The 23,072-nt window shown below is 41.8% G+C and overlaps 2 protein-coding genes across 4 annotated transcripts in view; both read right to left on the reverse strand.

Moving 5' to 3' along the window:
• The window catches only part of LOC129854592 (secretogranin-3-like), a 181,773-nt gene that overhangs the window by 14,127 nt on the left and 144,574 nt on the right, over window positions 1-23,072 (reverse strand). The window lies entirely within an intron of this gene.
• Window positions 6,635-19,882, reverse strand: LOC129854590 (hyaluronan and proteoglycan link protein 3-like). Of its 2 annotated transcripts, none has more exons than XM_055921823.1 (8): window positions 19,467-19,882; window positions 17,771-17,908; window positions 17,259-17,481; window positions 16,015-16,160; window positions 15,308-15,610; window positions 14,666-14,944; window positions 8,241-8,543; window positions 6,635-7,872 (listed from the first exon to the last, which is right to left on the reverse strand). In XM_055921823.1, the coding sequence occupies exons 2-8, from the start codon at window positions 17,898-17,900 to the stop codon at window positions 7,583-7,585; spliced, it is 1,674 nt and encodes a 557-aa protein (XP_055777798.1). In that variant the 5' UTR covers window positions 17,901-17,908; window positions 19,467-19,882; the 3' UTR covers window positions 6,635-7,582. The 2 variants fall into 2 exon arrangements, with proteins under 2 accessions (XP_055777798.1, XP_055777799.1); XM_055921824.1 differs by having other exon boundaries at window positions 19,378-19,882.

Raw genomic sequence — 23,072 nt, forward strand, 5'->3', positions numbered from 1 at the left:
TTCTCAAACAAGAGAGAGAGACTCAACTTCTCAAACAAGAGAGAGAGTACTCAACTTCTCAAACAAGAGAGAGAGGACTCAACTTCTCAAACAAGAGAGAGAGACTCAACTTCTCAAACAAGAGAGAGAGGACTCAACTTCTCAAACAAGAGAGAAAGTACTCAACTTCTCTCTCAGGTTCAGTAGTGACACGGTAGAATAAAAAAAAACAGGGTTGGGGTCAATTCCATTTCAATTTCAGTCAGTTAATTCATTGAATTCATTGAAATTCACTGTATTTATTTCCTGAGGGGATTGGAATTGAATCGGAATTGACCCCTTGGTTTGTCAACGTTGTTGGCCTAAGCAGGACCAAACGGATGAATGTCATTGGTCGGTTTGACACTTTTGTCGTCTCACACAAGGCTGTGCAGTGCATAGCAACTCTGTGGGACCAGTTTAAACAACTGCAGTAGCTTTCAGATCAAATGTTTCTCTTCATTGTCTGTTTTGTTTCACAGAAAAACCTCAGCAGACACATTTACTTAAACTCCATGGCCATTTGAATCGCTTGTAGTCCTTCAGTTTTGTATTGTGTGCATAACCTGCTGATATATCTGATGAATATATAGATGCTTCATTCATTGTTTATGTTTACAGGAGGCTGTGCCTCCTCCTTCAACACGTCGTCATATGTCTTGCTGGCCAAAAGCTTCACCTGCAATCATAAACCATATACCAATCAAAGAGATGACAGAGGTTCCACAAAGAACAGGCTTAAAGCAATTCTCTACCTGGAACTTCAGATGACAGAAGAGTGTCATTTAAAGTTCCACACACCATTGCTTTTTACTGTACCCCTACAGGGCTGAAAGTATTAAGAGTTTTTAGAAGATAATAACACAATGCCAGGTCTAGTGTATAAAATCAAAAGGACTGAAATGCCTCCTGGCATTGCTGAGGGATGATTGTCTCCAAAGCAGCTGAAGCAACTTGACAAAGGGGTGCAGAGCAGTGTTTAGCAACCTTTTACTACCAGTGATTGGCAAACGATGACACCCTTGACAACTAACCGCCTGAGGGACCTGTCAGCCACGTCCCAGGGAAAGGTGCCGGTCCACGGACCAGAGGTTGAGAAACACTGGTGTAGAGCACTCCTGCAACTCTCCCGACTCTGCCATCTGTTTAGGGTTGTGTACTGCACAAAACAGGAGCAAGATGTTCTGAAATGGAGCACGGGATCAGTTACCTGAACACTTCTCCTGTTTTCTTCTGTTTCCCACTAGGCACTAACTGGTTGAATCAACGTTGTTTCCATGTCATTATAACAGCAAAGATCTACATTATAACAGCAAAGATCTATGTGATGACATTGAATCAAAGTGGAAAACTGATTGGATTTGCAAAAAGTAATCAAAGTAAAGGATTTCGGGTATACTTGTCTTTTTTTCACCTAACTTGTATCCTAAATCCAATGAGATGGTTAGCATGTTTGTTGATTTTACTTTGAGTTCACGTTAGTTGACAGTCAAAACTAGATGTTGATCTAACGTCTGTGTCTAGTGGGTTGTGTGAGAGCGACTGACCCTGTGCATGAACAGGCCCAATAAACCACATACTGAGAACATCATGAGTATCAAGAGGTGTAGAGGTTCTAGACTTATGGAGCTCTACAGAATGTACCCAAATGTGCCTGAAATGAACTGTTTGTCTTCCAATGTCTGTATTCAACATTTGTTCCAAAACATGCCAAATAAAGATACTTTAATTGTTACTTTCTCTTGATTTCATTCACTTTCTGTGTGCGGAGCATGTTACACAGTGAAAAATGTATGTTCAAATGGATAGTATATTGGCATGGTCTTTTAGGTCAGAGTGTTTAATAGGATTGACACACAACAAAGATCAATCACATCCCTCTAATTCTGGGAGTGTCTCCCAAACATTCTAGGTAGAGGCAACAAAAGACCCCTTTCACCTCCCATCAGTCTCAGTCGACTCACTGTTTCTGAGGCAGCTGGTTCAGTATAAACAGGATATTACAGAGTCATGAGGAATAATCCAATTATGGTACATTTCTATTTGCCAACAGGGTGGGTTGCCGTCAGTTTAGCTCTGTGAGTGTGACTGAATAGAGGCCTGTTTGTGGTCCCCTCTTTGCCTTGCCTACTCCCTCCTTCCCTCTTTCCCTCCCTCCCTCCCCCTGACTGACTGTCTCTCTGTCTGGCCACACTGGTTCACCTCCCTGGCCCAGAACTCCTGGCTGTGTGCTCTTTCTCTCTCCCATCTCTCTCTCTTTCTGTTTGTCTCTCTCACTCTCTCACCCATCACTCACAGTCACTCTGTCTTCCACACTTTCTCTCCCATATTCTCTCCAACACACTCTCTCTCTTCTCGTCCTCTCTGTCACTATCTTACAATCTCTCTCTTGCCTGTTGCACCCTCTGTTGGTTGTTCCATGAAGCTGATCGGTTGGAAATATTGAGATAGAAAGAGAGCCCATTAGCGCTTTGACAGCATAGGCAACACCAGGTGTAGACCTTACAGTGAAATGCTTACCTACAAGCCCTTAACCACAATGCAGTTTTAAGAAAAGACCTAAAAAAAATACAAGAATAACAAATAATTAAAGAGCAGCAGTAAATAACAATAGCGGGGCTATATAGAGGGGGTACCGGTACAGAGTCAATGTGTCAATGTGTGGTGGCACCGGTGTCGAGGTAATTGAGCTAATTATGTACACGTAGGTAGAGTTTTAAAGTGGCTATGTATATATAATAACAGAGAGTAGCAGCAGCGTGGGGGGGAAATGCAAATAGTCTGGGTAGCCATTTTAACTAGCTGTTCAGGAGTCTTATGGCTTGGGGGTAGAAGGTGTTTAGAAGCCTCTTGGACCTAGACTTGGCGCTCGGGTACTGCTTGCCGTGTGGTAACAGAGAGAACAGTCTATGACTAGGGTGGCTGGAGTCTTTGACAATTTTGTGGGCCTTCCTCTGACACCGCCTGTTATAGAGGTCCTGGATGGCAGGAAGCTTGGCCCCAGTGATGTACTGGGCCGCACGCACTACCCTCTGTAGTGCCTTGTGGTCGGAGGGCGAGCTGTTGCCATACCAGGCAGTGATGCAACCCATAAGGATGCTCTCGATGGTGCAGCTGTATAACCTTTTGAGGATCTGAGGACCCATGCCAAATCTTTTCAGTATCCTGAGGGGGAATAGGTTTTGTCGTGCCCTCTTCACGACTGTCTTGATGTGCTTGGACCATGTTAGTTTGTTGGTGATGTGGACGCCAAGGAACCTGCTCCACTAAAGCCCCGTCGATGAGAATGGGGGCGTGCTCGGTCCTCCCTTTCCTGTAGTCCACAATCATCTCCTTTGTCTTGATCACGTTGAGGGAGAATTTGTTGTCCTTGCACCACAAGGTCAGGTCTCTGACATCCTCCCTATAATCTGTCCCATCGTTGTTGGTGATCAGGCCTACCACTGTTGTGTCATCAGAAAACTTAATGATGGTGTTGGAGTCGTGCCTGGCCGTGCAGTCATGAGTGAACAGGGAGTACAGGAGGGGACTGAGCACGCACCCCTGAGGGGCCCCCGTGTTGAGGATCAGTATAGCGGATGTGTTGTTACCTACCCTTACCACCTGGAGGCGGCCCGTCAGGAAGTCCAAGATCCAGTTGCAGAGGGAGGTGTTTAGTCCCAGGGCCCGTAGCTTAATGATAAGCTTTGAGGGCACCATGATGTTGAACGCTGAGCTGTAGTCAATGAATAGCATTCTCACATAGGTGTTCCTTTTGTGCAGGTGGGAAAGGGCAGTGTAGAATACAATAGAGATGGCATCATCTGTGGATCTGTTGATGCGGTATGCAAATTGGAGTGGGTCTTGGTTTTCTGGGATAATGGTGTGGGTGTGAGCCATGATCAGCCTTTCAAAGCATTTCATTGCTACCAACGTGAATGCTACGGGTTGGTAGTCATTTAGGCAGGTTACCTTAGTGTTCTTGGGCACAGGGACTATTGTGGTCTGCTTGAAACATGTTGATATTACAGACTCAGACAGGGAGAGGTTGAAAATGTCAGTGAAGACACTTGCCAGTTGGTCAGCGCATGCTCGGAGTACACGTCCTGGTAATCCGTCTGGCCCAGCGGTCTTGTGAATGTTGACCTGTTTAAAGGTCTTACTCACATCAGCTGTGGTGAGCGTGATCACACAATCGTCCGGAACAGCTGATGCTCTCATGCATGTTTCAGTATTACTTGCCTCGAAGCGAGCATAGAAGTTATTTAGCTCGTCTGGTAAGCTCGTGTCACTGGGCAGCTCTCGGCTGTGTTTCCCTTTGTAGCCTGTAATAGTTTGCAAGCCCCTTCACATCCAACGAGTGTCGGAGCCGGTGTGGTACGATTCGATCTTAGTCCTGTATTGACGCTTTGCCTGTTTGATGGTTCGCCGGAGGGCATAGCGAGATTTCTTATAAGCTTCCGGGTTAGAGTCACGCTCCTTGAAAGTGGAAGCTCTACCCTTTAGCTCAGTGCGAATGTTGCCTGTAATCCAAGCCTTCTGGTTGGGGTATGTACGTACAGTCACTGTGGGGACGATGTTCTCAATGCACTTATTGATAGAGCCAGTGACTGATGTGGTGTACTCCTCAATACCATCGGAAGAATCCCAGAACATATTCCAGTCTGTGCTAGCAAAACAGTCCTTTAGTTTAGAATCTGCTTCATCTGATCACTGGTGCATCCTGCTTTAATTTTTGCTTGTAAGCAGGAATCAGGAGGATAGAGTTATGGTCAGATTTGCCAAATGAAGGGTGAGGGAGAGCTTTGTACGCGTCTCTGTGTGTGGCGTAAAAGTGGTATGGAATTTTTTCCCCTCTGGTTGCACATTTAACATGCTGATAGAAATGAGTTAAAACTGATTTAAGTTTCCCTGCATTAAAGTCCCCGGCCACTAGGAGCGCCGCCTCTGTGTGAGTGTTTTCCTGTTTGCTTATGGCGGAATTTCAGCTCATTGAGTCCAGTTTTAGGGCCAGTCTCAGTCTGTGGTGGTATGTAGACAGCTACAAAAAATATACAGATTGAAACTCTCTAGGTAGATAGTGTGGACTACAGCTTATCATGAGATACTCTACCTCAGACGGGTAAAACCTTGAGACTTCCTTAGATATCGTGTACCAGCTATTGTTTACAAATATGCATAGGCCCCCACCCCGTGTCTTACCTGAGGCTGCTGTTCTGTCCTGCCGATAGAGTGCATAACCCGCCAGCTGTATGTTCTTAATGTCGTCGTTCAGCCACGACTCGGTGAAATATAAGATATTACAGTTTTTAATGTCCTGTTGGTAGGATATATGTGCTTTCAGTTCACCCCATTTATTTTCCAGCGATTGAACATTAGCTAGCAGAACAGAAGGCAAGGGCAGATTAGCCACTCGTCACCTGATCCTCACAAGGCATCCTGATCTCTTTCCGCGAAACCTGTTTCCTTTTCCAGCGAATCACGGGGATCTGGGCCTGGTCGGGTGTCTGTAGTATATCCCTCATGTCCAACTCATTGAAGAAGAACTCCTCGTCCAATTTGAGGTGAGTAATCGCAGTTCTGATGTTCAGAAGCTCTTTTCGGTCATAAGAGATGGTAGCAGCAACATTATGTACAAAACAAGTTACAAACAACGCGAAAAAACGAACAAAATAGCATGGTTGGATAAGATGGCAGCCCTCCCCGGCGCTGGAGAAAATACTTCCATTTTAAAGTATTTCTTCTACTTTATTCTATGAGTTTATTGGTGGTTCATAAATAAACTGAAAAGGCGCATACCATCAGCTACTGTGCTAGAGTGTGTAAACAGGCATAAAGTCAATGTTGGTAATTCACTTCCATCTGCAGTGCTGGAATGTTTGCTCAGGACTATAATTCATTGGCTTTTCCCTCCTGCGTACCTAAATGGAATTCTGTGATCCCTCATTAACCCATGGGAAGTCCAACGCAGTTTACTTCTATAAAATAGTGAATACCCTATATGGGAAATCTGCAGTTTGAACAATAACAAAGCGTTTACCACACCACTGATTTAGTAAACAGCTGAGGGATGGAGCTGGAGAAATGTAACCACTCGCAAAGTAATGGACAGAGCTAAGGATTACAAAGACTAACCATCCATTATATCAAAATGATAGTTTCAACTATGTTTTGCGGCTACAAAGTGTTTGTTTACTTGTACATTGTTTGCAAACAATGGAGTTAAACAATCTTACATTTTGGGTTCTGATGGGGTGCGACAGTTAAACTAAGCTCATCTACTGTATAAGTTATATTCTTCATGAATCAATGGGTAATTATAATTCATTAAAAAGTCTAACAATGAATGTAGCAACTGCAGATTTCCTCTTTAATCCCTGGCGCTGCCCATGCAAAAACAGGCTTTGCAAAAACAGGCAAGTGTGCCCCATATATAGAAATAAGTTGTTTATAGTCGTTTTCTATACTACAATAAGAGATATTGTTTCTCAAACACAGATATTACTAGTCTTTCCTGTCTTCGGCTTTGCGGATTGTGTGTGAAGGATTACATTTTTGGATTGAATTGAATGGTTTTAGAAACACAAACAAACCAAGCATGCCTCGCACAATCATTAACACATTAATCAAAAGCCTCTTAAGGTAGACAATTTATTTAACAAAAATATCAGCTGAGATCAGCTCCTATGTCGTACAGGAAAATGTTTACAAAGAGAGAACAGTAAATGTATACAATACATGAGTTTAACTAACAATACGCATAATATTACAGTTAAAGCTGAGGTCCGGGTTTAACTACAGGTTCATTCACACATAGTGAGGGATCACATTATAGGCTACAGCAACATTTAGGTGGGTCCATAATGTACTAAAGTTGTTGACCATTATTGGTCCAAAATGTAGGTATAGTATTCATACATTATATTACAATATAACACTGTGACACATCTATCAACAGTCATAGATATGCATACTGTAAAGATCTGGCTCATGACATCAGAACAACTGTGTAGATGTTTTAATACTAACTAGTGTACTTCAATGATAATCTGAGGACAACCACTGGAAATTAGCTCAGGTATGATGGTGCATTGCATCTGACTGTTGTTCATTCAATCTCTAGATTATATCTGTCCCTATCAAATACCGGCAAAAAAACAGAGCAAGGAAATCTCAGGTCCTTGAATGGTGGACTATGACAAATGTTCCTGATTTGAGAGAGAGAACAGAGAGACCACAGGCTAGATGCAATGAGTGTTTAATCCTGTATGAGAAATGCCTGTTCACCATGGTACTGCTAACCTGCTGGTGTAAATAACAAGGGTGGCTGGTCACAAGGAGGACCATAGTAAACATGTACAGCCACTAAGTACAGACAGATAATTCTCCCAGTTGTTTTTAGCAGGCCCCAGCTACATTAGAAATTCTCACAACTTCACACCATAACACAACCTTCGCATCCTAATATAGTAATTCTAGAATTTCTAGTCATGAGATACACCTATTCATTTGTGGATTGTGATCTGTTACCATACTAGAAGAGATGTGAGATTGGTGATATGTAGATTTATCACATCTATCAGATTTACTGCATACCTGCACTGTAGCAGTACACCCCATGCTTCTGGTATGGAGGGGGGAACCCAAAGCTGCGCACCCCTGGTTCCATGGGGCCACAGTTGCGGCTGGGTTTGGTGATGGGGTAGCGCAGGCTCCCGTCGGCGAGCCATCCGGCATCACAGTGGTTCAGGCCCATGAACCTCCAGGCGACATAGAGCTGGCCCACCTTGGCTATCTGGGCCCCGTCATTGAAGCACGCCTGCTGGGCCTCAGTGAGGTTGAGCTTCTGGGGGAGCTGGAGGTAGTAGACCTTACCTGGAGAAGAGAAAGGGAAACTGTATTGTCTACCCATCCAAATCCAAGTTTAGCATATTTAAAGCTACACTCTTAGAAAAAAAGGTGTTATCTAGAACCTAAAATTGTTCTTCGGCTGTCCCCATAGGAGAACCCTTTAAAAAAACTTTTGGGTTCCATGTAGAACCCTTTCCACAGAGGATTCTACCTGAAACCCAAAAGGGTTCTACCTGGAACCAAAAATGGTTCTACGTGGAACCTAAAAGAGTTCTCCTATTGGGACAGCCGAAGAACCCTTTTGGAACCTTTTTTTCCTAAGAGTGTTCGCATCCAGTTACACAGTGTTGATCTTTCTCTATGGGATGTACAGCAGTCTAAAAATCTCTCACCTCGGAGGGGGGAGGAGGAGCAAAACACGTCGTAGCGGTGGAGGTGGCGGTGGCGACTACCGTAACTCCTAACCCCGGGGGCGAGACCGAGTCCCCCACAGGGCCTTCTGGGCTTGGTGATGGGGTACTGCACTGTCCCGTCAGCCAGCCAGCCTGCGTTGCACCAGTTCAGACCCTCCTCCCAGGCCTGGAACAGCTGCTCGAAGGTGGCCAGAGTAGAGTCCTGCTCCTGGCAGACTTGCTGAGCATCATGGTAGGTCAGGTTGTAGCGGCCGTGAGGAGGCTGGTAGGGAAACACCACAACTGGAGGGGAGCAAGAGATATGTAATCACTGTAATGTAATTCTATGTTTCAGCCAAACAACAGCCCTGCCACTGGAATTGAAATAAAGCTGAGGGATAGGACTGGAGCAATGTAACCACAGGTGCAAAGGCAGACAGTCCATGAGATCTAAATAATAGTTTTAACCATGTTTTAAAGCGATACATTGTTTGTTTACAAAGACAATGTTTACAAACAATGGAGTACAACAACATATTTTGGGTTTGTGATGGGGTAAGGCAGTTGTACATGGCTCATTAGGAATTGCGTGTGTACGAGTGGCTCTGTTTTATAAAGTCGTTGACCATTGTTGGTCACCACCTTTCCAAGTGTGTTGCATTATGGGGATAAAATTGTCAGACTTGCGCTTACATGTTGACCAACTTTGACGCAATTAATGTACACAGTGGATATATACAAATGAAGGGGTTATTTGAGGCTCTCCCTCACTAATTGGCCAAGGCTTTCGACTCTGTCTATCACCGTATTCTTATCGGCAGACTCAACAGCCTTGGTTTCTCAAATGACTGCCTCGCCTGGTTCACCAACTACTTCTCAGACAAAGTTCAGTGTGTCAAATCGGAGGGCCTGTTGTCCAGACCTCTGGCAGTCTCTATGGGGGTACCACAGGGTTCAATTCTCGGGCCGACTCTTTTCTATGTATATATCAACGATGTCGCTCTTGCTGCGGGTGATTGTAACGGCATTCCTCCTCCTCTTCATCTTCGGAAGAGGAGGAGTATTGAGGGAACCAAGGCGCAGCGTAGTGAAATGACATATTTATTGAACAAAAACACGAACTTGATTAAACTAACAAAAACAACAAACGGTGTAGACAGACCTAGACGACGTACTTACATAAAACAAGAAAAAAACGCACGAATAGGAACATAGGCTACACAAACCGAACAAACCGTAAACAGTCCTGCGTGGTGTACAGACACAGACACGGAAGACAATCACCCACAACGAACACTGTGACAACGCCTACCTAAATATGACTCTTAATTAGAGGAATGCCAAACACCTGCCTCTAATTAAGAGCCATACCAGGCAACCCAATAAACCAACACAGAAACAGAAAACATAGAATGCCCACCCAAACTCACGTCCTGACCAACTAACACATATAACAAATTAACAGAAATAGGTCAGGAACGTGACAGTGATTCCCTTATCCACCTCTACGGAGACGACACCATTCTGTATACATCTGGCCCTTCTTTGGACACTGTGTTAACAAATCTCCAAATGAGCTTCAATGCCATACAACACTCCTTCTGTGGCCTTCAACTGCTCTTAAACGCTAGTAAAACCGAATGTATGCTTTTCAACCGTTCGCTGCCTGCAACCGACTAGTATAACTACTCTGGACGGTTCTGACTTAGAATATGTGGACAACTACAACTACCTAGGTGTCTGGTTAGACTGTAAACTCTCCTTCCAGACTCATATTAAACATCTCCAATCCAAAATTAAATCTAGAATCGGCTTCCTATTTCACAACAAAGCCTCCTTCACTCACGCCGCCAAACCTACCCTCGTAAAACTGACTATCCTACTGATCCTCGACTTCGGCGATGTCATTTACAAAATAGCTTCCAATACTCTACTCAGCAAACTGGATGCAGTCTATCACAGTGCCATCTGTTTTGTCACCAATGCCCCTTATACCACCCACCACTGAGACCTGTATGCTCTAGTCGGCTGGCCCTCGCTACATATTCGTAGCCAGACCCACTGGCTCCGGGTCATCTATAAGTCTATGCTAGGTAAAGCCCCACCTTATCTCAGCTCACTGGTCATGATAACAACACCCACCCGTAGCACACGTTCCAGCAGGTATATCTCACTGGTCATCCCCAAAGCCAACACCGCCTTTGGCCACCTTTCCTTCCTGTTCTCTACTGCCAATTACCGGAACGAATTGCAAAAATCGCTGAAGCTGAAGACTTATATTTCCCTCACTAACTTTAAACATCAGCTATCTGAGAAGCTAACAGATCGCTGCAGCTGTACACAGCCCATCTGTAAATAGCCCACCCAATCTACCTACCTCATCCCCATATTGTTTTTATTTACTTTTCTGCTCTTTTGCACACCAGTATTTCTACTTGCACATCACCATCTCCTCAACCATCACTCCAGTGCTAATTTGATAAATTGTAATTACTTCGCTACTATGGCCTATTTATTGCTTTACCTCCTCACGCCATTTGCACACACTGTATATAGACTTTATTTTTTTCTATTGTGTTATTGATGGTACGCTTGTTTATTCCATGTGTAACTCTGTGTTGTTGTTTGTGTCGCACTGCTTTGCTTTATCATGGCCAGGTCACAGTTGTAAATGAGAACTTGTTCTCAAACTAGCTTACCTGGTTAAATAAATAAATAAAATAATGTATTAAAGTTGTCAATAGCAGTGTAATCATGTATTAAAGTTGTTAATAGCATTGTAATCATGTATTAAAGTTGTTAATAGCATTGTAATCATGTATTAAAGTTGTTAATAGCAGTGTAATCATGTATTAAAGTTGTTAATAGCAGTGTAATCATGTATTACAGTTGTCAATAGCAGTGTAATCATGTATTACAGTTGTTAATAGCAGTGTAATCATGTATTACAGTTGTTAATAGCATTGTAATCATGTATTACAGTTGTCAATAGCAGTGTAATCATGTATTACAGTTGTTAATAGCAGTGTAATCATGTATTACAGTTGTTAATAGCAGTGCAATCATGTATTACAGTTGTTAATAGCATTGCAATCATGTATTAAAGTTGTTAATAGCATTGTACTCATGTATTACAGTTGTTAATAGCATTGTAATCATGTATTACAGTTGTTAATAGCATTGTAATCATGTATTACAGTTGTTAATAGCATTGTAATCATGTATTACAGTTGTTAATAGCATTGTAATCATGTATTACAGTTGTTAATAGCATTGCAATCATGTATTACAGTTGTTAATAGCATTGTACTCATGTATTACAGTTGTTAATAGCATTGTAATCATGTATTACAGTTGTTAATAGCAGTGTAATCATGTATTACAGTTGTTAATAGCATTGTAATCATGTATTACAGTTGTTAATAGCATTGTAATCATGTATTACAGTGGTTAATAGCATTGTAATCATGTATTAAAGTTGTTAATAACATTGTAATCATGTATTAAAGTTGTTAATAGCATTGTAATCATGTATTACAGTGGTTAATAGCATTGTAATCATGTATTAAAGTTGTTAATAACATTGTAATCATGTATTAAAGTTGTTAATAACATTGTAATCATGTATTACAGTGGTTAATAGCATTGTAATCATGTATTACAGTGGTTAATAGCATTGTAATCATGTATTAAAGTTGTTAATAACAGTGTAATCATGTATTACAGTTGTTAATAGCAGTGTAATCATGTATTACAGTTGTTAATAGCATTGTAATCATGTATTACAGTTGTTAATAGCATTGTAATCATGTATTAGTGATTACACTGCTATTAACAACTTTAATACATGATTGAGCCAACATTTTGAGTGTTTATCGTGAATGGGATCTTCACAAACGCGGGAACATTGCCTTTAAATGCCTCAATAACTATAACCCGCAATTGCATCGAATCCCAACCTTAACATTTTTCTGAACATGTTAAAAACTTCATGGCAAAACATGCTAATTATAATCTGGTGATGTGGTCATTGACTTAAATGAAACATTGCCGAAACTCACAAAGAACTGGACACTTTCACGTAAGGAGAACAGTAAAACATAACATTCCACAAATGTTTCAGACATAGGAATTATTAGCTGGGTTGTGTGTGAGTCAGAGGAGGCGGATGGGAGGAGCTATAGGAGGATGGGCTCATTGTAATTGGCTGAATGGAATAAATGGAACTGTATCAAACACATCAAACATATGGAAACCATGTTTGACTCGGTTCCATTCATTCCATTCCAGTCATTACAATGAGCCCGTCCTCCTATAGCTCCTCCCACCAGCTTCCTCTGGTGTGAGTGTAACGGAAATAAGATCGTGCTGTTAGCTCACTCCGCAGCTTGAAATGTCGCCAATAGTGCCATTGAATTGGATCTTTTTTTGTGTGGCACAATTGGTTAGTACGTTGTCAAGCAGGGTGGTCACCTGTGTTGGCGAGGCAGAGGGCGCAAGATCAAGTACTGGTAAGGATGTTGTGAGCGAGGAAGCAACACTGCTAAGCCTGGTACATGTGCAAGGATTTAATGTTTGAATTGAACTGAACGTTATAAAAACACAAACAAACCAAGCATGCCTCCAAAGTACGCAAAATCATTAACACATTAATCAAAATGTTTACTATTTATTTTACAAAAATAAGTTAGTATACGTGTCCGTTATCATCTAAAACCATGTTAAAACCCACCACCTACATAATCAAACCAACCAAGTGAGGTACAGGCCATACAGTATAAAAGATAAGTACTTGTTTTTGAGATAAACATAATAACAGCTTATAAATCATCACATAACTGATTATTCTTGATAATTAATTACTTATTAATTCTGAGTTCAGCTCCTATGTCATACACAAATATGTTTACAAAGAGTGTACAGCAGATAAATACAATACATGAAGTATAAATAAAATATGCATAATATTGCAGTTGAAGCTGAGGTCAGAGTTTAAATACAGATTCATTCATACTTAGTGGTGGATCACATTATAGCCTACAGCAAGATTTAGGTGGGTCCAGAATTATTGGTAAAACATATTAATATTATAATATTATTAAGTATAATATTCATACATGAAATTAGAGGATCAGTCATAGATTAATTCAACGAACACTTCACAGTTTAACCTCATATTTGTTACATCCAGCACCATACCAGTGTCTGCATATGTGAAATGGTTTTGTAGTCAACAAGGGGTGCGCTCGTAAATTCACTCTGGAGTGCTAGAGAGCGCTCAGAGTGTGCTCTGGGCGTTCGTAAATTCAGAGAGTTGTCAGATTGTCCATTCGTAAATTCAGAGTGTTTGGCACTCGGAGCATTCAGAGCGAACACTGGATGCTCTGGCCGAGGAGTAAGGTTGTTCTGAGCGTTCTGGCCTCACAACGGCAGTCAAGCACCCAAACTAACTGGCTAAAGTTAGCTAGCTTGCTAGCTACTTCCAGACATAAATGAGAGAACACTTCCCTCTGACCATGTTATCTAGAGTGTTGGTGACTGTAACTGTGCTGTTGGCAACAATTAAATTATGCTTTTATGCCGACGTTTACTGACACTGGCCATATTCAACAGGTGTTGAGAGTTCGCAAATTCATCAATTATTCTGCACTCTGGCACACTCAGACGATAGTGCTCTGAAATCGGAGTAGATAGCCAGAGTGAATTTACGAATGCACCCAAGGTAGAAGAAAAGGTTCTGAGAAGAATACGCCTGGTGATATCACCGGGAGCCATTTTCAAATTAAAACAATGATTTTTGAAGACTGGAAAGCCATTGTATGAAAGCCTTTGTTTTCATTTGAAAATGACAGACGACATCACTGGGAGTAATTTGGTTACAACCCTTTCTTCCATCTTTTTGACAACAAAACATTGAAACGCGCCATTTCCATATATAGACTGGTATTGTCCTAAATATAATGAATATGAGGTAAAACTTCTAGAAAAAAGATACCCTTTAACATAAAGAGCAAGGACATCCCAATCCAGGGAGAAGTCATTGAACAAAATGTCCCTTTTGTTACAGTGAGTGGCTAACCCCATGTGGAACATGCATGTTGTTCAGCATGGCGTTGCTAACCTGCTTGTCTAAATCACAAGGGAGGCTGACAGACTAGCGAGGACTATAACCCTGAAACACAACCACCAGGCCATCGTATCCCAGTATTATTATCAAGCCTTCACCCCAGTAGAGGCCCTCACACACCATACCACAGCTTTACATCATAGCACAGCCCTCTCACCATAGCATCTTGAATTTCTATGCATGTCAACATTCATTCATGTGGATTTCGGTTTGTTCCCCTACCTACTACGAGAGATGTAAATGGTATGACCTGAGGGTGGTATGTACTTTTACCACGTATATCAGATTTACCGCGTACCTGCACTGTAGCAGTACACCCCATGCTTCTGGTATGGAGGGGGGAACCCAAAGCTGCGCACCCCTGGTTCCATGGGGCCACAGTTGCGGCGGGGGTTGGTGATGGGGTAGCGCAGGCTCCCGTCAGCAAGCCATCCGGCATCACAGCGGTCCAGGCCCATGAACTTCCAGGCGGCATAGAGCTGGCCCACCTTGGCTATCTGGGCCCCGTCGTTGAAGCACGCCTGCTGGGCCTCAGTGAGGTTGAGCTTCTGGGGGAGCTGGAGGTAGTAGACCTTACCTGGAGAAGAGGACATGGCAGAGACCGGAGGTGTATAAGGTGATCAATTCAAAGTTATGCATCTAAGGGAGCTCACTGAAAGTTCACCACAAAATGAAAGTTACAGTAAGAGTCAATTGCAGATTTCTTCAAATGCATATAACAGAATGTTACACAATAGATGGACTGTGCTTGACTCTAGTTGTAGGGTGAATTATCTCTATATCTGCACCTGTATAGTGTGTACCTGTATAGTGTGTGTACCTGTATAGTGTGTGTACCTGTATAGTGTGTGTACCTGTATAGTGTGTGTGTGTGTGTGTGTACCTGTATAGTGTGTGTGTGTGTGTGTGTACCTGTATAGTGTGTGTGTGTGTGTCTCACCTCGGAGGGAGGAGGAGAAACAGAAGACGTCGTATCGGTGGAGGTGGCGGTGGCGTCTACCGTAGCTCCTAACCCCCGGGGCGAGGCCTAGCCCCCCACAGGGGCTCCGGGGCTTGGTGATTGGGTACTGCACTGTCCCGTCAGCCAGCCAACCTGCGTTGCACCAGTCCAGCCCCTCCTCCCAGGCCTGGAACAGCTGCTCGAAGGTGGCCAGAGTGGAGTCCTGCTCCTGGCAGACTTGCTGGGCATCATGGTAGGTCAGGTTGTAGCGGCCGTGAGGAGCCTGGTAGGGAAATACCACACCTGGAGGGGAGCAAGAGATATGTAATGACTTTTAAGGCATAATCCTTCATTAGTTTGTCAGCCAAACAGCAGCCTTACTTGGTTAGCCTAACTTAGTTGAAGCTGAGGGATGTGGCTGGACCAATGTACCACTTCAACCCAAAGAGAGAACTTTAGATGTAGTGCATGACAGTACATGACATCAATAAGATGGGGTAAGGCAGATGAACAGTACTAAACAAATCCATTATATTTTTCAAGATTCAATTGATAGGCTTTATAATATATAATTCATTTAAATGACCACATAATAGCTGTACATATTGCAGATTTGCACCTTAATTGTGTGTGAGTACAGTAGTGATGGGAGGGGCTGGGTGACACTCACAAATGAGGTTGTTATACGGCACTATAATATAGTCTACCTCGTAGCTCGAGGTCGACAGTGGCGCTCTTGTCCACCAGCCCGTCGATGACCTCACAGCGGTAACGACCCGTGTCATTGAGCTGGAGTTCAGTCATGACCAGCGAAGCATCTCCTGGTGAGTCCTGTCTGAGACGCACCCGGTCCCTGAGAGATAAATACAGGACTTTGTTATCATCCATGTGTTCAACAGATGCAGAAACATTTTTGTGCAGGCAAACTCAAAATGATCCATTGTATCACAACAGTTGTGTGAAATGCATTTTTCCTCATCTATACAGCCCAGGGTGTCAGTGGTGTAAAGTAACAAAAAAAATACTTTGAAGTACTACCTATGTAGTTTTTGGGGTATCTGTACTTTAGTTGAATATTCATATGTTTGTCAACTTTAACTCCACTTCATTCCTAAAGAAAATACACTTTTTATTCCCATACATTTTTTATTCCCATACAACCACCCAAAAGTGCTTGTTACATTGAAACGCTCAGGCAGGACAGCAAAATGTGTCCAATTCACACACGTATCAATATAACACACCACCCCCCCCCCGCGTCTGCTCTGGTGAACTCAACTCATGTTGCGTTGGCCAATTGTGTCTGAGTTTTGGAGTGTGCCCCTGGCTGTGAATCTTTAAATCAAGAATCTGACAGTCTGGTTTGCTTAATATAAGGAATTTAATTTAAAGCATTCACATTGACTTTTGATACTTATGTATATTTAAGACCAGATACTTTTGGACTTTTACACCAGTAGTATTTTACTGGGTGGCTTAAAAAAAAATATTGAGTCATTTACAACCTCATGCTAATTACATTTAACCTACGTTAGCTCAACCGCCCCGCAGGGGACCCAAAAGAAGTTTTAAGATAGCTTTACTTTTACTCAAGTATGACAATTGGGTACTTTTTCCACTTCTGCCGAGTGTGAATTAAGCCTTTTTTTATGTAACCTTTATTTATACAGTGAAGTCCCATTTCGACAGATGTCTTTGCGAGGAAGCCCTGAATTCACCAAAATGCAGTAAAAGAAATGAAAGGTACATAATAAGGAATTTGTGACACAATTATAACAATGAAAGTATGACAGTATAGAAATTAAAGGAATACAAAATAAAAAAATTGAAACTATAAAAATCAAAGGCGGGATCTTAAGAACTACAGTATAGAAATAAAAACACTCACTAAACACAAATGATCATAATGGTTTTAGAATGATCGGGCCTGCATCAAGAATAGCTAGAGTACCTGAAATCCCCAAAGCTGTGAATGCGGGGCCCGATGGCCACTAGAACGTCTGTCTCATGGCCCCCCACGACGGGCAGCCAGGACCACTTCACCCGCACCCTCCTGGGGGAGCTCAACTCTGGCTCATACCAGTATCGGCAGGGTAGGGTTGCGTTACTCCCCCGCAAAGCGAACACAGAGGGCTGGGAGGAGTCCACATGGAGCTTTACACCGTTAAAGTGGACTAGAAAGGAAAATACACACAAAACAGCAGTGAGTCAGACTTCATTTGGGTCTGTGCAACCTCCTCTGAGAGTTTAAATTGATAAGCCATTTATGGGTCGTGTTCATTAGGCACCAAGGGACTGAAAGAGGGAGGAACTACCTGAACTTGTTCAATAAGAAAGGCTCACTATCGTTTTCAATTGCAAAACATTTGTGCATGTTACATGGAAGGTGGATGCATTGCCCCTACCTAAGGCATGTACTCATGTTCAACTCTTCATTCATAAAACATAAGTGCATGCTCCTACTCTCTCCATTGCCGTTTCCGTTGAGAATGTCTTGGTAGAAGAATCTGTTGGAGTATCCGAGCGCGGGCAAGCAGGAGAGGAGCAGCTGCAGCAATATCACCAACAGGGGGCGAGGGTGAGCCACCATCATCCTTGTCACTGAACCATAGAGGGTACAAGCAAATATAAGGCTTGGGGTACGAGTATAATGTCTTCAGCCTAATTATAATACTCTCCCTTCTCCCCGAAGTGTGCACTTGTTCACTCCCCTCATGGATATAAAAGGACTGGACTGATATCTGTTCAGCCAATTCAACCACTATTTCAATTATTTTAAATCCTTGAGTGGGAACGAACCAGTGCACAATGCAGGGAGAAGGTACACAAATAGAGTTGGGATGGTGTCTTGACTGGACCCCCTTCTCAGTGGTTCCCATATGGTGGGACGGGACACAGAGGAGGGTCACAGATAACTCCCTCTGGGTAGCGGCTAAACACTGGGGCCTGTTCAGACACATTGATTTAGATTATGTGGTGGGTCTAAGAAAAACATGTTAAGAACTGTAAAGGGTGTGGGAACGACTGACTTTGACTGACCCCAATCTCAGCCCCCTGACCTTTCTCCACAGCTAGTGCTATCCGGGATCTCCCTACCCTAAACCCTAACCCTAACCATAAACATAAACCATACCTAACAATAACCCTAACCTTAATACTGTTACGTTCCACTTGCATATTAACAGTAGTCGTAGCTATAAACTGCCAATAGGTGGCAGTATCATATCATGTTTTGCATGACAAATCTGCAACTCACAAAATACTTAAGAAAAGATGTTAAGTTTATGTCACTGTTTGAGCATTGCAATGGTTGTAGATTAACATATTTGTTTTGTTTTATTTAGTACGGAGTAAACTTTGGCTCCTAGTCAAAAGCTGATGTGAAAACAACATCTTAATTTAGCAATAATTTGTCTGTGCTCTTGCTCCAGATGTCTGCGCTTCTGACCCAAATACAGTCTAGTTAATCAGAGTGAATACGGGAACAAAATGCATTATACAATTAAATCCATCTAAAACATATTACTGCAGTTCTTTGCCCTGAATACTAGATCTGAAAGGCAATTTCATTTAATGTCTATAGTCTATGTGTTCCCTGTTATTTTCTCAGAGGTTTGCCATGGGGTGGAGGGTAGGGGTTGTTGTGTTTGTAGGTTATTACATTTACATTTACATTTAAGTCATTTAGCAGACGCTCTTATCCAGAGCGACTTACAAATTGGTGCATTCACCTTATGATATCCCAATGTGTTTTGTGTTTTACAGATTATTTAAAAAACCACAACATTTGGTCACACAAAAAACAGTACTCAAAATATTCAATAGGCAACAATACATGTGTTTGATTCAACATCTCAATTAGACTTCTTGATCATAATAGTCTTTGATTATAATATAGAAACCTATAGAGGCTATATGCACCGTAATAGTCAATTTCCCAGAAAGTCGGTAAGGAATATGATACTGCCTCCTGTTCGGTACACCTGACATTTACTTACACATAGCGACGATTCCAGTAAAACAACTTATCAAACTACCTAGCGACGATATGAGTAATACAATTTACCAACCTGAATCAGAATAATATTTTTCAATCTGATACCGTTAATTTGTCATCTGTTTTATGATATTCTTCATGTGGTGATTATTATTTACTTACAGTTTAACAACTAGCTGGTATAATGCCGCGTGACTTTTCTTCTTCGAGTTTTTATTAAACCGCAAAATATATATCAAAGAAAAGGGAGAGATGCAGCTTCTTCTTATGGATGTTCAGAAGAAAAAAATGTGTAAGTCTGCGGAGTTCTTGGACCGTCCTCAGAAAAGGTACCCGCCTGTGGTTATAGTGGCACTAGGGATTCTGACCGCAATGATGACACAAAAACCATATCCAAGTACTTGGCTTCAAAATAATACATGAAAAGAATCTACAAGTTTTCCCAAAAACCTTGAGTAATTTACGGTTGTGTGATTGTATTAGAAACAAAGCAAAACCGATCCATCTGACCATTTGTTTTCATTATAAACGGATCCAATGCATAATTGCCAGGTCAGCAGAAATAATGACGGACATGCTCTAATACACTGCATGAATTGAGTCACTTTCCCCAGACTCTCTAAAACTTTAAAGGGGCAATCTGCGATTGCTACATACATTTGTTGACTTTTAAATAATAATGTATAGATTGAGCTCCAAAAGTATTAGGACAGTGACATATCTATGTTGTTTTGGCTATGTACTGCAGAACTTTGGATTTTCAATGACACAATGATGAGGTTAAAGTGCGGACTGTCAGCTTTAATTTTAGGGTATTTCCATCCATATCGGGTGAACCGTTTATAAATAACAGCACGTTTTCGACATAGTCCCCCATTTTAGGAGACCAAACGTATTTTGACAAATTAACTTACAGTATATGTGTATTAAAATTGTCAAAAGTGTAGTATTTGGTCCCATATTCATAGCACGTAATGACTACATCAAGCTTGTGACTTTAGAAATTTGTTGGATGCATTTGCTGTTTGTTTTGGTTGTGTTTACGATTATTTTGTGTCCAATAGAAAGTAATGGTAAATAACATATTGCGTCATTTTGTAGTCACTTTTATTGTAAATAAGAGTAAAATATGTTTCTAAACACTTCTACATTAATGTGGATGCTACCATGATTACATTTTTTTATGATTGCATATTTTTATTTTTTATTTCACCTTTATTTAACCAGGTAGCGACCTGCGACCTGGCCAATATAAAGCAAAGCAGTGCGACACAAACAGCAACACAGAGTTACACATGGAATAAACAGTCAATAACACAATAGAAAAAATCTATATACAGTGTGTGCAAATAAGGTAAGATTAGGGAGGTAAGGCAATACATAGGCCATAGTGGCGAAGTAATTAAAATTGAGCAATTAAACACTGCAGTGATAGATGTGCAGAAGATGGATGTGCAAGTAGAGATACTGGGGTGTGATCTCCTAACCCACAATATGTAAATGTCCTGCTGTCTATATCGGTTGCTGATGGTTTATGTTTAGACCGGCATTGTTTAGTAATATAATCTTGCGATGCTTTATCTTGTTTATCTCAGGGATTGACCCAGGATGACACTTAATTGAGCAATATGTTTAAATTGCAATTCATTCTGTTTTGGTTTATTAGATGTTAAATTAACACTTTATTTGCGGGAGCCTCCTCAGTTCATATGTTAGTAGAAGTTCTTGGATATTGAGAGGTGAACGTATAGTTGGGATTTTATTTTTGTTTTACCTCTCGTTCAAGGTCGCGCCGTGCATTTTTGGCATCGGGCAGACAATGTGTTTATTATTTGTATTTTTTCTCTCCTATTTGTGTATGCCTATTAAAGGTGGGTTGAGGGGGAGGGTAAATGTTGGGGAAAGTTGGGGGACAGGGTAAGGGTGCTTGCCGGAGGGTAGGGCTCGGTTGGATACTGCTCGGGTGTAGGTGCTACATATGCTGATCGTAATGGTTTGGTGGACTTTCTTAACTTTTTATTGAGTTACATGTTATGCAGGCCACCATATGAACTACAAACGAGAGGAGGGCGGGGCTTACATTTACTTCCTGGAATGTCAAGGGTTTAAACGAACCAATTAAGAGAGGCAAGGTCCTAGCCCACTTGAAAGCACTCTCGTCTGATATTATATATTTTTTGCAAGAAACCCATCTGAAAAACAATTCTCATAGCAGACTTAAATGTAGGTGGGTGGGGCAAGTGTATCACTCTAACTTCTCTGCCAAAACGAGAGGCACAGCGATTCTGGTATGGAAAGGAATTCCCTTTCTACATAAAACCACTATTGCGGATAAAGAGGGTCGTTATGTGATCGTAATAGGAGATGTTTGGCCCATAAATATCTATGGGCCAAACATTGATAACCCCTCTTTTTCAAGAGTCCTTGCCCTGATTCCAGATATCTCCCATACTAATCTGGTCATTGGAGGGGACCTTAACGGTGTGCTCGACCAATATTTGGATAGATCCTCTACCCGGCGAACCCCTACCTCCTATTCAAGCGAATTCTTGAATAACTACATAAAAAAATCGAATTTATTTGATATATGGAGGATCACTAACCCTACGGGTAGGGAATACTCCTTTTACTCTCATGTTCACAATGTTTATACCCGAATCGATTACTTTTTGGTTGATGCGAAATTACTCCCCTATACCTGTAATGTGAGGTATCATGATATTTTAATCTCTGACCACAGTCTACTCACCTTCTCCCTGAGATTGGGTGACATCGTGCCAAACGAGAGGGTCTGGAGGTTGAATCCTCAGCTCCTCACAGAACCAACATTCTGTGAACATCTTAAAGACCAAATACATTTTTTCTTTGATACCAACGACAACACAGAGACTTCCCCAGCATTATTGTGGGAAACACTGAAGGCTTATTTGAGAGGCTGTATCATCTCCTTTCAGGCTGCCAGGAGTAGGCAAAACAGAGAAAAAATTGTAGAATTGGAGGGACAAATTCACTTACTGGATAGGGAGACTGCTAGCCATCCATCCATGGAGAAACATAAAATAATTATTTGAATATAATCAGATTCTCTCAGCTAAAATTGCTAAATCTTTTCTCTATGCCAACCAGAAATATTTTGAGTTTGGTGACAAACCACACAAATTACTCGGCAGACAACTTCGAAAAAATGTGAGTGACCGAATGATTCACAAAGTTAAATCTGCATCTGGGGAATTACTCTCTTCCCCCAAAGACATCAATGACAGATTCCGTCAGTTTTACGAGACTCTATATACATCTAAAGCAGATCCTAACCCCTTAATTATGCAAAACTTTTTGGAGGACTGTAATCTCCCTGCCCTGAACCAGGAAGATTCCAACTTCCTGAATAAGGAAATATATCTTGGAGAAATTCGAGAAACAATTAAATCTCTAAAGAGTGGCAAGACCCCGAGCCCAGATGGATATCCTGGTGAATTCTATAAAACATTCAGCAACATGCTCTCTCCCTACCTGCACAAAATGTTGGTTCAGGCCAAGGAGGATGGCGCTCTCCCACCTACTTTGGATGAGGCGTTCATTACAGTTATACATAAGAAGGGTAAAGATCTGGAAGAGGTAGGGTCATATAGACCAATATCTCTCCTTAATACAGACCAAAAGATTTTAGCAAAAACTCTGGCTAACAGGATTAGCACTTTAATGGGCAAATTGGTCCATTCGGACCAGACCAGCTTTATCCCTAACAGAAACTCATTCTTCAATCTCAGG

This window comes from Salvelinus fontinalis, chromosome 4 (assembly GCF_029448725.1).
Source record: "Salvelinus fontinalis isolate EN_2023a chromosome 4, ASM2944872v1, whole genome shotgun sequence".
Classification (NCBI taxonomy): domain Eukaryota; kingdom Metazoa; phylum Chordata; class Actinopteri; order Salmoniformes; family Salmonidae; genus Salvelinus; species Salvelinus fontinalis.